Source organism: Mesocricetus auratus, unplaced genomic scaffold, assembly GCF_017639785.1.
Source record: "Mesocricetus auratus isolate SY011 unplaced genomic scaffold, BCM_Maur_2.0 Super-Scaffold_100003, whole genome shotgun sequence".
Lineage (NCBI taxonomy): Eukaryota > Metazoa > Chordata > Mammalia > Rodentia > Cricetidae > Mesocricetus > Mesocricetus auratus.
Window position 1 is genome coordinate 92,135,078 of NW_024429188.1, and position 14,809 is coordinate 92,149,886.

General features: G+C 37.6%; 1 protein-coding gene across 7 annotated transcripts in view; it reads left to right on the forward strand.

Moving 5' to 3' along the window:
* Gria3 (glutamate ionotropic receptor AMPA type subunit 3) overlaps positions 1-14,809 on the forward strand; it is a 271,976-nt gene that overhangs the window by 202,038 nt on the left and 55,129 nt on the right. For all 7 annotated transcript variants that reach the window (XR_005876856.1, XM_021231035.2, XM_013118241.3 and 4 more), the window contains 2 exons: positions 3,667-4,043; positions 13,977-14,175. Coding sequence is in view for 6 of the 7 variants with exons in the window: in XM_021231035.2 (XP_021086694.1) it covers positions 3,667-4,043; positions 13,977-14,175 (576 nt within the window). In the remaining variant the exon portion in view is untranslated. The remainder of the gene's footprint in view (positions 1-3,666; positions 4,044-13,976; positions 14,176-14,809) is intronic.

Sequence of the window (14,809 nt, forward strand, 5' to 3'; positions counted from 1 at the left end):
AGGAAAAAAAAAATGGAAAGAAAAGTCTTCCCAGAAAGAAATAACTCAGAAGATTAGAAATGCTAAGTTGAAGGAAAGAGGCAAGTACCTGAGGGGAACATAGTCACCCTATTGGTGTTTTATGTTTTTTGTTTTGTGATTTGAAAGTACTTTAAACTCAGAATAGCCTCCTTTGGGAATCTGTTCTTTTGCAAAATGTTTCTAGGAACTAGACAGAAAAATGTCATTCCTTCTCTGTGTTAGCCATCTCTTGTTAGTGTTTAGTGGTGCTTACCATTACCATGTGGTGGGAGTTACAGTTGCTGAGTTAGTGGGGTTTTTCGGTAGGGGTATTTTGGTTTTGTTTTGGTTTTGTATTTTGTATTTTAACTGTTACCTCTTTTCTTCTTTCTTTTTTGAGATTATAATATAATTACTACACCATTCCCCCTCCCTTTCGTCTCACCAAACTCTCCCGAATACAGGGTGGGGTATGGGTTTACATTTAAAGGGGATCAAGTGCCTCATTCTTCCATTCTCCACCTACTTGAAAAGAACTCATCTCCCTCAAATTCAGTCCAAATAAAGTTATTTTCTTACAACCAATACCCTCTTACTCCTACCTTCGAAGACAGAAAAAAAATAGCAATTTCTCCTAGAAGGATCAAGACTTACAAGATTAAAAAAAGAAAGAAAAACTAGTTAAATTAAGTAGTTAAATTTGAATGAGATCACATGGGAACTTCTACTAGATGTGTATTTTTTGTATCCTCCAAGCAGGAGGCAGAAACATGTTGGCAGTGAGAGGAGGTGCCTTTATGTATGAATTGTCTTGGCATGACAAAACTCTAGCTGACTCCAGCTATCTTTGCCAAAACCCCACTGGCTTTCTGGTCAGTTCCATTCTTATCAGCAGCCTTTGTTCCTATGAGCAGGGGTAGCCCTCAGCCAAAGGATAAAATAGGTAAAATTTGTCGTTGGCTCTCATCTCATCTTAAGTGTGTCAACTGAAATATGATGAATGTTGAAGCCATAGAGATAATGTTGAAAGAAGAAAAATAAAGGACAGAACCTTGAATGATCTGTCTTATTCCACAAACCTTCAGCGATTACCTCCTAAACAAGGCACTTCTGGAAAGATAAAATACACCTTGGTGAAGAATGAAAACTAAGAAGGAAAAATAGGCAAAGATTATTCATAGACTTAGAAAGAGAGTCTGTTGTGTCAGAGAATCAAAGGAAAGAGTATATAATATAAAAAGTCAGTAATATCACATAAACAGTTGATGTCTGACAGGATGTGTTTGAGTCTGTCAACCAAATTTACAGTTCAAGAAATAATTTCTGTAAGTCAGGGGGACTACAGATTAGATCTTGAAGAAAAAGTACTGTTTTAATTCATAGATAAATGAAGTCATAGTTTCAAAATCATTGAATGTGGTGGGTAGAGGTACAATACGGTTAGGATAGTAGAAGGACCAAAAAGTGGAAGGGGTGTCTACATACAACTGCCTAGGATTTCAACTGAATAGGTATTGTATGATTTTCCCTGGGAAATGTGGACAAATGGCTATTTATCCCCAGTTTAGCACCAACAACAGGCAAAAGCAACAATTCCACCAACATCCATCTAGGCAAAGCAAATATTTTATTGGGGTTACTCACATGACTGTGGGTGAAGGAGGCATTTATAGAAGCATGAATAACCCAGAAGAGCTGTATCATAAAACACTCACCAATTACAGATAAAAGTACTATAGTATGTAGTATCCATTTGCAAGTCAGCCGAAAAGCATATGCTGGTTAAGAGAGTGATGCAAGTTTCAGTATCAGAGGTCTAATCTCAGCCTCTTTCCCTTGTAGTATTCACTACAAGCCTCAGTTGCTGCCTTGTCTGTTAAAATATACATCATTTGAAGAGAAAATGGTAATTATGCCAACCTCAAGGTTGCTAGGAAAATGAAGTAAAATGATGTATAAAGTGCTTGCCACAGTGCCTCATATAGAGTAAGCCTTCAACAAACTGTTCATCATCTGCATTTCCCCTTAAATAAGAAGCACTTCCCAACTGGTTTGATTTGCCCTATACAATTCACCAAAGTAAATATCATTTTTTGGTAAATATACTCTAGTTCAAACTTTATAATTCTTCTTCCATTTCTCCCCACAGGTAGGAATATTGAAACATAACTACATTTATCATAGAATAAAACTGAACATACTTGGTAATTTACTACATATCTGAAATGCCATACTAAGGCCATCACCTAGTTATATACATCACCTAGTCATGTACATTTTAAAGCCTGTTTTTATACTAAAAGCTACTAGCATTCTAAAGGAACTATTGTACAAAAAAATAAGTACAGAAAATCCTAATACCTTATTTTCCTGAGATCAATATAAAAAGGTGGCATGTCTTTACATGTGTTATTTAGTGCATTGCTAACATTTACTTATCATTTGGACATGTGTGGATATTGTACTTGCATTTATCATTAGAAAAGACAGCTTACTTGATGAATTAATATATATTCTAATAGCTGTTTATCCTTCTATCTCCCATTCAAAAATACTGCATGTTTTCATATGCTATGTTCAACAATCAGCAACTATTTAAGGAATCTACATTTTTTGTGGTTTTTTTTGAGACAGGGTTTCTCTGAATTGTTTTGGAGCCTGTCCTGGAACTCACTCGGTAGACCAGGCTTGGTCTCGAACTCACAGAGATCCACCTGCCTCTGCCTCCCGAGTGCTGGGATTAAAGGCATGCACCACCACCACCTGGCAGGAATCTACATTTTTAATATAGAATCTACTGCAATAATAGAAACAAAACCAAAAGACTGGGTCCCTGTCTTTGAATGACATATATTTTGACAGACAAGGCAGTAACCAAGACTTATACTGAATACTACAAGGGAAAAGAAAGAAAATATAAGAAAAGCCGGGCGTTGGTGGCTCACGCCTTTAATCCCAGCACTTGGGAGGCAGAGGCAGGCGGATCTCTGTGAGTTCGAGGCCAGCCTGGTCTATAAGAGCTAGTTCCAGGACAACCTCCAAAGCTGCAGAGAAACTCTGTCTCGAAAAACCAAAAAAAAAAAAAGAAAGAAAAGACAGTTATCATGCACAGTGTACAAAAAAATTCCAGTCAAATAAGGGAGGTAGACATAAGAACATGAATATTAAAATAAGAAAAGTTAAATTAGATATGTCATAAAGAAGTACAAGTTGAGGTGTGAGGTAGCAAAAAAGAAATTAGGAGAGCCGGGCGTTGGTGGCGCACACCTTTAATCCCAGCACTCAGGAGGCAGAGGCAGGCAGATCTCTGTGAGTTCGAGACCAGCCTGGACTACCAAGCGAGTTCCAGGACAGCCTCCAAAGCCACAGAGAAACGCTGTCTCGAAAAACCAAAAAAAAAAAAAAAAAGAAATTAGGAGAAATGGAATTGGTTTCCTTAAGCCAGCATGCTTCAGAGGATACAAGACCAGGACTTTTTCCTTATTTCACCATCAAACTAAAGCAATTCAGAACCCATTGAGTGGCCTTGCCTCTCTAATCTTAACATTCACAAACTGGCTGGTTATAGTGATTGAACATATTATATTTCAACCAAAACCATGTATTAAGTGGCAAATGATGAAGGAAATACTGTCTGTAAAAGTGCTATATGTCTTTGTTTTTCAGAGAGCTGATATAGCTGTCGCTCCACTCACTATAACTTTGGTCCGGGAAGAAGTCATCGATTTTTCAAAGCCGTTTATGAGCCTGGGTATCTCCATCATGATAAAGAAGCCTCAGAAATCAAAGCCAGGCGTATTTTCATTCCTGGATCCTTTAGCTTATGAAATCTGGATGTGCATTGTTTTCGCTTACATTGGAGTCAGTGTAGTTCTCTTCCTAGTCAGCAGATTTAGCCCTTATGAATGGCACTTGGAAGACAACAATGAAGAACCTCGTGACCCACAAAGCCCTCCTGATCCTCCGAATGAATTTGGAATATTTAACAGTCTTTGGTTTTCCTTGGGTGCTTTTATGCAGCAAGGATGTGATATTTCTCCAAGGTTTGTGTGTGTGTAATACAGAATCCTGCTTGTATTTTGTGGTCATACTCCACTCATGTCCATCTGATATTCACCTGCATCAACTTCAGAGTTCTTTCATTTAACATTCCATCCAATGACAATTTATCATCAAACCATTTTGTTTGCTTATGTTGATGAGGTGAGTGTGTCTCTGGTGATGCTTTGAATGCCTAACGTTTGCTACAATGTTCATAGATACACAAAGTGGATAAAATTAACTGCATTTAGTATTGCTATGAAGGTTTCCTCATTAATCAAGCTGAAGCATTTTCTCATTTGTCAAGAGAATGACTCTAGAAAAAACATGAGAGAAGATAGAATGTTTATTTAAAATCTTCCTGCCTTCCCCTATTAATATTGCATCTTTATTTTGCTCAGACTGCCTAAAACTATGCATCTACTCAAGTTTCTTAGCTTAAACTGTAGAATTTCTCCAAGAAAACAGCAGAAAATCAGTAAGAATCTTAATGATGTGGCCACATTTGTAAATAGTAGGGCCATTTCTTATAAAGTTAGTCATGGAGTTAAAATGTGACACAAGAATTTTACTGTTATTTGTACCCCTAAAGTAAAAGGTATAAGTACCTATAGTAGCTTTAGTTTTATTAGACAAAAGATAGAAATAAAGCACGTGTTCAACCGATAAATGGATAAAGAAATTGTTCCATATCTGTTCAATGGAACACTAGTCAAAGAAAATAACAGATTACTGTTGCATACTAACAGTTCAGATGAACCTTGAAAACTTGCCAAATTGAAATAATTTAAACACAAAATGCCACATGCCACTCAACTATATCCCATAATAGATCCTTCCACTTGTCCCAGGTAGGCAAATTTATAGAGATAAAAAGTTAGTGATCGCCAGAGGCTGAAGGGAGAAGAAAAAAGATAACAAAGGTGGGATTAGAGTCTGGCAGAACATGTACAAGAGTCAGAAACATCTTATTTAAATTTTTTATATTTTGTTCATTACAAGTGTTTTATGTTTGATTTTTAAAGAAATATAGCACTAAAATGTTACTAGCCTGGATAAGATTTTGATGCTGACTTATATTTCCTTGTAGGACACACACCTCACTTGTCTCATCCTTTTCCTAACTGTGCCAGGACAAATGGACAAGAGGGAGCTGATGGAGGTGATATGAAAATGCTCCAAAAATAGATTGTGATGATGACTGCAGAAGTCTAAATTTACGTAAATCGTTGAACAAATACAATTCTCATGAATATTAATACCTATACTGGTGAATTGTATTGGATGCAAACCTAGCAAAGCTATTGAAAATATTGAACATAATTCAGGATGTAGCTCAGTAGTAGAGAGCTTACCTAGCCATCTTTGGCAGCTTTTCAGAATTGCCTGCGTGGGGCTTTCATGCCTTATGCATCCAAATTACTCTTTCCCCCTTTTATATTAAAAAATTGCCACCCCTAATCTGCTTGGTTGGGTTCTTCAAATTATTTCATTTCCTGTTCCCTTTGTGTTCAGAATGTGTCATTTTATGATATCATCAGGGAGTTCATTTGATTTCCTAGTTTCTTTTTGGGTTTTGTAAAATAGTCACTTCAAGAGACTATAGCCTCTGAATGAGTCTATAATTGAAAGACTTCTAACATGGCTGGTAATCTCTGTTGAGACAATGCTGAAGAGTCATTAAGGCTGGAGATTTTCTTGGTTTCTGTAAGTCAATTTTCAAAACTACATTTGTGATATTCCTACCGGAGTGCTGCCTACTATGCTGCACACTCAAACAGGTCACATCAAAAGCCATTTTTACAAGTATTTATGTACATTACTTCATTAAATAAGAACTAAAGCTGATACTGAAAATGACAAGCTGGACCAGTTTGATTTTTTTGTTTTAACTTCTGGTGGCAGAATTTAAGCTATGGCTTTTCTATAGTCCTGAAATATAGCAAACACTTCCAAATCTTTTAACATACCCACGGTAAGAAATCATCTTCCATCTTTACTCACTATACATAAATGTATATAAGTGAAATTATACCAGACATTACCTTTATAGTATACCATGCATGCTGAGATTTTTTTCTGTCCTGTTGAATTGTTTTTAAAGCTGGCCATGGTTCAACTCACTAAGGGCATGAAGTCTATAGAACACTTGTCTAGTGTTACAACTATTTTTTATGGTGCATTTTAGTGAGAAGTCATTACCTCCAGGAGCTCTATATTTTCTAACCTATGAATGATCACTCCTATGATGCTACCTTTTGTGCTCTACAAAAGAATCTTATCTTTAAATCTTTTATTAAAGTGTTATCCTTCTTAGCATATTATTATACATCAGTAAGAAAGAAACATGTTTCTCCTTGTCTTGAGAGAGCTATTAATTACATATTTGTCATCAACTGTGTATCAGCCCAGCCTGCTGTAATATATTTCTCTATGATCAGATTTAGAGAGTCCTGACAATAGTACAGTTGCAGTGTGAGATGTGTGGTTGCCTTTACTGTAAGCAACAGCATTATACTTCAGTTAGTGACCACACTCAGACTACAAACTCTCCAGAAAGCCAAGAATGTTGGCATAGACTATACTGTTACTTTCATCAAACTGAAGTAATTAAAGGAATTGTCCTTGAGATTATATTTCAAAATAGAATTAACAAGTATTAGAACAGGAGGAAATGTCAGAGAAACAACAGTCTAAATGCTGCCGTTTCCTAGGGAAAGTACGACCTTGCCTGGACACCCACTGTGTGTGGACACATTATCCACAGTCTCCCCAGGATCTTAATCTTTAAACCATTGCCACAGTGTAGGAACTATGCTTACTTTTAAGTTGAAGAAAGTGGCACGGATTAAATAATTTTCCTAGTCACACTGACAATGACAGCTAGAACTCAAACCTAGTTCCAATCCCCAGACCCTTGTTCTTTCTACTGTATGCTGCTTAGTTCGTATCATAGACGACAGTCATTCCTAGAGAACTGACACAAGGGAACACAAGTTCCCGGAGAATTTTAACAGTCAGTAATACAATTGCTTCCACAACTATTTCACACTGCCAATATGAAGTGGCACTGTTGGCTTCCTAGCTCCCTTCATGCTAAGGTACCAGAACTGTTTTCCCATTTCTATCCCTAAAGAAATGCAGCACTCATTGTTAACGAGAGTGGACAGTGAGCATTCAATTCATAAGGCTGCTGTGCACGTGCTCAAGCAGAGCATAAGGCTGCAAAATCAGCAATAAGGTGTCATGAGGAAAACTGCTAGCATCATTCCATTGTCACCAAATCCAGTTATTGACAGTTACCCAGAAACTTAGAAATTATCCATCAACATTAGGTTTTATATTTGAACTGTTCTAATTGTTCAGAGTGAATTACTTCATTCTGCAGGAAACTGTAGGCTGAGTCAACGTTACAAACGGTAATCGATGTAATAAGCCAAGGTTATATTCATATATCAATTGATTTATCAGGGGAGAAGTCCAGAGAAGGTGTGAACGCATTCAGTTTAACCCTCTTCAGCTTGAACGTGTACTGGGGGGCCAGCCGATGGGGGCAGCCAGATGAGAGAGCAGAGTGGTTAAGCAGAAGGTGCTAAAGTTAGCTTCAGCGTGTTCCCAGTCTGCTCTGCAGTTGTGTAACCTGGGGCAAATGACTAAGCCTAGCTAAACCTCAGTCTCTTATCAATAAAACGCAAAGCACAGTTCCTGGCCTGTGAGCTCGATAAATGTCAGCTATTGTTACTATGAAATTGGATTCTTCTAATCATCGTAGTTCGGCGTACATACCAGTTAACATTGCATTTGGTCAGAGTTCCAAAAACTATTGAAGAATCCAGCTAAGTGCTGGTGGATAGCAACATGCAAGCTAAGTTGGTAGCGAAGTGCTCCAGAGAGACAAGCAGCAACATTCCTTCTTGATCCCATCTAGAGCTTTTAAGGATTCCATTTCCTGAAAGCTTTTTGAGCATAGTATCCTATAATGTGTTGCTCACATTGACAAGAGGTTATAAGTTTCTAAAATCTGAAATTTGTTTCCTTTGTGAAACTTTGATAGAGCCACTTGTGCCGTCTAGAGTCCAAATCCAGACAAATGCTCCCCCTGCTGACTTTCTGTGAAGCTGCAGGGACAGCTGAGGACTGTCCAGGCTTGAGAACCGTACCGAAAGGAAAATGGAGGGTAAAGAATAGACACACTTTAACCTCACCACTGGGTACAGATTATGCCAAAGGTATTTCTATTACGTTTTAAAGATAGTAAGTGCTTTGAAGGTGTAGGCAGGGACTCTGTCACAGTTAGACATGGGTCATCCACACATAGATCCTCCTTGAAAAGAAAAGATGTGTAGAATAACAAAAGGTTTGAGGAGTTTGAGCTGCATTTTAAGTGATATCCTTTCCTTTCATGACGTACACTGCTCTCTTCATCCTACTGCAAATTCACCTCACAGCAGTGGTGATGTGGTGATAAGTTAATAACGAAAAGGCAGGGTTTTTTTGACAATTATTTCATGACTTTGGCTGAAAGATGTAGTTTTCAGTCTTTGAGATGTGGTTACTTATTTCCATCAGAGAAGACTGTAAGAAACAAAGATTGATTCTGCACATTTTTAAAAGAGTCTATCACAGTCCTCGTGTTGAATGGAGAATGGAAATGATGCATACTTTGGAAAGAGAAGAGAGGAATGATAAAGAATTTAGATGAAGACAAAGGTTTTAGCTTCCCCTCATCATCTCATAAAGCTAGGATAGTACAGATTACAAAATTTACTTACAGGATGAAGGTTATGGACCATAGCTCACTTTTATTGTCATTTCAGATGTCATAAAATACACTTTTATTATTAAGGTAGGGATTCCAGTTTCTTATCATTACAGTTAAGAAGAACATTTTCTATTGTTTTATATATGTATTTGGCAATATTTTATGTGTTTTTTTCTTTTGTCACTAATTTGTTTTCATTAACTTCAAACCCCCTTACCCTTTTGTCAAAGGTGTGACATACACACTAGTCTCTGTTTTTAAAAACATAAGTAGGCATCATTTTATAGCCATTTCATTATGCTAACCTTGAAATCTGTCTTGTGCAACAAAACTACTTGAAATGAATGTTAAGCATTTTGCAGCTGCATTAATGGAAAGAAAGGTACTTGGAAATGATAGGTCTTTCTAATTCAACTATAACATCTTGTTTTATTTTAATAGATCCTTTATAAAATGTGATGGGGTTGACCCATCAGTCACTTTTTATATATCCTCCATGTGAAACGTGGGCTTAAGTGGCTGTTGTTTCACTAATGAGAAAAAAGGGAAATACAAAAATGCTTGTGGAGCTTCTTCCCTGTGGGTTCCACTACATTTTTCTTCGGTAAAAAGATTTAAGCATGCATGCCAAGAAAATGGAAGAGGGTGACATAAATTTCACCAAATCCTTTGTCAAATCTACTGCTGTCTTGAGGAGACATTATCAAACACAATCTTTTGCATTCTATGCTGATTACACGGAAGCTATTTGTTAGGTCTGTAAGGCTATTTTATCTTTTCTATGAGGATATTCTCTCAAATTTGCCATGCCCATCCATACCAGCGTTCCCTGCAACTTGATGGATTAGTTCCAGGACCCCTGTCAGATACCAAACCCTGCAAATGCTCAAGTCCCTTATATGGAATGGCACAGCATTTTTGCATATATGTACATCTTCCTATGTACATTAAATCACTTCTAGATGGGCCATCATACCTAGAGTAATGTAAATGCTAAGAAAAGAGTTGTTTGACTATTATTTGGGGACTCCTAAGGGGAAATGACTATCTGTATTTCATGAAGACAGCATTTTACCAAATATGTTCAACCGGCAGCAGGTTGAATATGTAGATGTGGACCAGGAGGATGCAGAGAGCTGACATTATGGCATGAATTAACCACATAATTGCCAAAGTCAATAACCAGTAGACAAGAAGGCACAAAAATGGCCATTTTGCACTTAGGGTTATTTTTCAGTCATGTCAACAACCAATCTCAGCTGAGTCATTGTGATCAACCACACAATGATGTGAGTCAGTATTAAGGTGACCAAAATAACCAGATTATGATGTGCAGCCCTGATTTAAAATCAGACAGATATAGCCACAGTCCATTAGCCTCAATAAAATGGCACAATGTAATTTCCATAAATTACTGTATTTTCCTCCACATTTCAAGCAGGCAATGCATAAACTGCCATTAGTATTCACAGCATAATATACCTCTTTCTATAGCAAACTCCCAGTCTGGAATTACTCCAAACCCAGGCTTCTTCCTGGTCTCAGCAAAACCCATCATTCCACATCAAGATGACTTTTACAGGTGCAGTCCAAATGAACAACAAATAATAATATACAAACATGTTTGGTTTTACCGTAACTATATTTCTTGGTATTGATTTAAAAGTCTGTAATTTTCACACTATTCTGAATTTTCTTTTCCAAACACTGGCTATTTTATGCTTCAAAATATCTGGATATTTCTCTTCTTAAACATTTTATCGTGTGTGTGTGTGTGTGTGTGTGTGTGTGTGTTCATTCAATAGTACACATGTAGAGGTCAGAGGATAACTTGCAGGAGTCAATTCTATCCTTCCACCATGTGGGTCCCAGGGATGGAAACCAAATTTTCAGGTACCTTTACCTGCTGAGCCACACCATCAGTCCTTGACTCTCTTTCCTAGTATGAAAGTACAGACATTTTCTTTTCTGCTTTTCCTCTCTGTGCCAATTTCTTTATCTATGAAACGGCCTAGCTTTCTTATCTGTAACACAGACCTGGCCAACAGAGATGAAAGATGTAAAAAGTTGGTACGTGTAAGGCAATTAGAACAGTTTGCCACAAAGATTGTGTTCAGTAAATGACAGCTCCTGTTTTATCGTTTATACTACCCTACTGCTATGGATGCCATTTTGAAGCATTAATATTCTGTATACTGAAGTAATTTTCAGAGTCAGATAAGTCTATATGTTTAAAAATTTGAATATGACAAGCAGGAAGAAAACTTATGAAATGTCTAAATTCCTAATTGAAGCATTCTGTATACTTTTAGCATTGGGTAGAGTGACACATTCTTTTCTGACTCTGCATATGTGTTTATCTCTTCTGATTAAAAGAAAAATATTTCCAGATGCAACTGTAAGGATGTAACTATCACCTAGAAAAAAATTTGTTGCAAAGCAGATTTTCACATTTAAAAAGCTAAAGTGATTATATTTGATTGTGTTTTAAGCATCCAGAGACCAACAGAAACTGCAGACTTAGAAGATAATCAAATAGATATTTTATAATTAACCAGTAAATAGTACTACTATTAATCAAAACACTTGCCAGAATTATCAGATTTATTCCCATAAGCAGCTGAATTTTCCACATGCTAAGAAGAACAAGGGGTTATCTTGGGACACAGGAATTTGAACTTGCTGCAGAGTGGTAAAATCATAATGCATGCAGAGAAGAACTTGATTTGTCAGTTCTCAGCCCAGAACTGCCCTCTTCCCACAGAGCCTGGAGATGTGCCAGGCTCCTACGCTTATTCTTTACTTTCTAGCAGAGTGGGAGCTCTTTCTGTGAGCTTTTCTAGGCATGGAAGAACATAGCCTAAACAGGATGGAGCCTTGCTCCACACTAGAACTGTGCTAAGGATGATGTGGCAATATTTTATAGAAACCTGCCGAGTAGATTTTAACTTCTATAGACCACACCAGCCTCCAACAACACTGCAAAGGAAGCGAAGATTCCTAATTACAAGCCATTACCCATCATCGAGCATCTGTTGCCCTCTGACTTCCCACAGTCCCTCTCCATGAGCATCACTTGTGATGGAGGAACATAACTAACAACTCTGATTATACCATAAAGCTTTTATAAAAATACACCCAACACCCAGAATTCTGATCTAACTTGTCTAGAGGAAACTATAGGCAAGGCTTTAGTTTTGTTTTGATGTCTTTGGTGGATTTTGTTTTGTTGTTGTTGTTGTTGTGTTTTGTTTTGATCCAAGCAGATGCTCTTGATACACAGGCAAAGCTGAGAATCACTGGTAAAAAAAAAATGCTTGTTCATTTCTCAGTTTGGTCTTTTCATCACTTACAACAGAATCACATATGATACCTAGGAATCACATATTCTTGGGCATACAGATATCCTGAATCTACATTTTAGCACCCCCCATAATGCCAAATGAACAGCAATGTTGACAAAATTTTCCTTTTAAAAGTCATCCATATTTAGTTACGTTCCATAATAATGAGATTAAAACATAAAAGAAAAAGGTTCATGTTATTAAAACTTACCATTTCCATACTAACTGAATACCGTTAGAGCACTGAAGACCATGTGGAGCCATGGGTCCAACCTTGTTAATGTTGTGACCTTTGAATATAGTTTGTCATGTTGTGGTGACCCCGCCCATAAAATTATTTTCATTGCTAGTTTACAACTGTAATTTTGCTACTGCTGTGAATTGTAAGGTAAATATCTAATATGCAACCCCTCGGAAAGGGTTGTTCCACACCCCAAGGGTGTTTATAACCCACAAGTTGAGAACAGCTGATGTAGAGGGTAGTTTCAACAGTGAGGATAGGATGGGAGGATGGGCTTCTTTGTCTTAGGATTTCAGAAGAGGAAAGCATCCCTTTAATGCCTCTTAAACCATACGATGGAGGGAGTTTCCTCAGTTAGGCCTGTCCCAAGTGACTAAGATTACATGTGTGAAGAGGAAGTGGTTTTTTTTTCTGGTTTTTATGAGACAGGGTTTCTCTGTATTGTTTTGGAGGCTTTCGGTCCAGCCCGGCCTCGAACTCACAGAGATCCACCTGCCTCTGCCTCCCGAGTGCTGGGATTAAAGGTGTGCACCACCACCGCCCAGCCAAGAGGAAGTGTTTTGATCCTCTGATCCTCATTAACCATTTATGTGAAGATGAGAAGAAACATTGCCATTTGGTACCATGCCTCTTGGGTGACCAACTCTACAAAACAGTTGTGTCAAGATTAATGTATGGAACTCAAACTAACAGTGCTCATTTGCCACTATTTCCCATTTCTGTTCAAATGTAAAAAGATTTGGGATCCTGTGTTTTACATATTACTTTATGTCACTTGATCCTAAGTTGATTACAAGTGTAATCACTTGTGCAATATTGGAAGTCAGACTATCTAGATATCACCATCCAAGCTTTGATTTCATTGATCTTAGTTAGTCCACAGTATTTATTCTTCTATATGTGTGCCTAGAAAAGGTCATAGAAAGCAAAAGTACCATGTGAAATTATAAATGAGAAATGGTAAGAGAGTGGTATTTTATGTGATTAAAAAGTTGGATTTTAAATCTGCGCTAATTTTGAATCACCGAGACAAAATACCAACTGCAAAGAGGAAACCTTTACTTTGGCTCATGATCTCAGGATTTTTAGCCCATAAGTACTTGGCCCCTTTGCTTTGAGCATCTGGTGAGGCAATACATTATGACAGGAGCATGTGGCTGGTGAGACCTGTTCACTTCCTGGTGGCCAAGAATCAAGAGAGAAGGGAAAGACTAGATCCTATCATTCCATTCAAGGGCACCATATCCTGTGACTTAACTTTCTCCAGCTAAGTCCCACCTCTTAAAAGATCCAATAGCACAATAGACAGACGAGCAGCCACACTTTCAGCATATGGCTGTTTGGGGAGACATTTGAGATCCAAACTAGAGAAAACTTGGAGAGGCACATGTCATCATCATATGCCATCATGACATGGTGTTGTCAACACGTGACTTTTATCTGATGTTTTGATTCCATTGTGTCATCAACTTCCCTCCTCTGTTGCCTATATTAAAACCACTCTTCTTTCTATACAGAAAGACAATGACTTTTTAAAACTGAGACCCAGGCCCTCTGGGTCTGGACTTGCTTCTGTTTTGTTTTGTAGGTCACTTTCCGGGCGTATTGTTGGAGGGGTTTGGTGGTTCTTCACCCTGATCATAATTTCTTCCTACACTGCAAACCTTGCTGCTTTCCTGACTGTAGAGAGGATGGTGTCCCCCATTGAGAGTGCTGAAGATTTAGCCAAGCAGACTGAAATTGCATATGGGACCCTGGACTCTGGCTCAACAAAAGAATTTTTCCGAGTAAGTGCTTTGCCGTTAATTTAGCCTGCTGGTTTTCATTTTAGTTTCACAAAGACAACACTGCAGCGCTTTTAAGGGACGCTTGTAGGAAAGTGGAAATTTTATCAAAGGACAGTGTCTCAAATACTGCTCTGCTTGGCTGTAACCAGATCCATTGTCCATTAGAACTAAGACTCATGGGAGAACTAGCAGGTGACATGTTAAGAGCACTGAATTTGAACTCCTAGGTTTGGATCTCAACCCTGCTATGAAATGAGTATTTGTCCTTGGGCAAGTCACTTAACTTCTGTAGTCTTTTGTCCTCTTACTTAAATAATTAGGGTATTGAACTAAATAATACCTATTCTTTCTAGCTTTTATAAAAAGCAGTGATTTTTTTGTCTCAGTGGTTCACACAAGTTAGATAATTAACTGTACGGTTCTGACAAGTGATAGACTAGGAGAAATTAAATATTCTATTTTAGATGTGGATTTCTGTTGAAATGTATTATAGTTGTTTCAAGTATATACATGATGATAATGCTGTTTTCAAGGCACTTTATAATTGTTTTCATTTCTTGAATAGATTTATTGCCTCTGTACTCTGAAGGCCACTTCTTATTGAGGAAAGACCAAGTTATTCATGAGCAAAAGT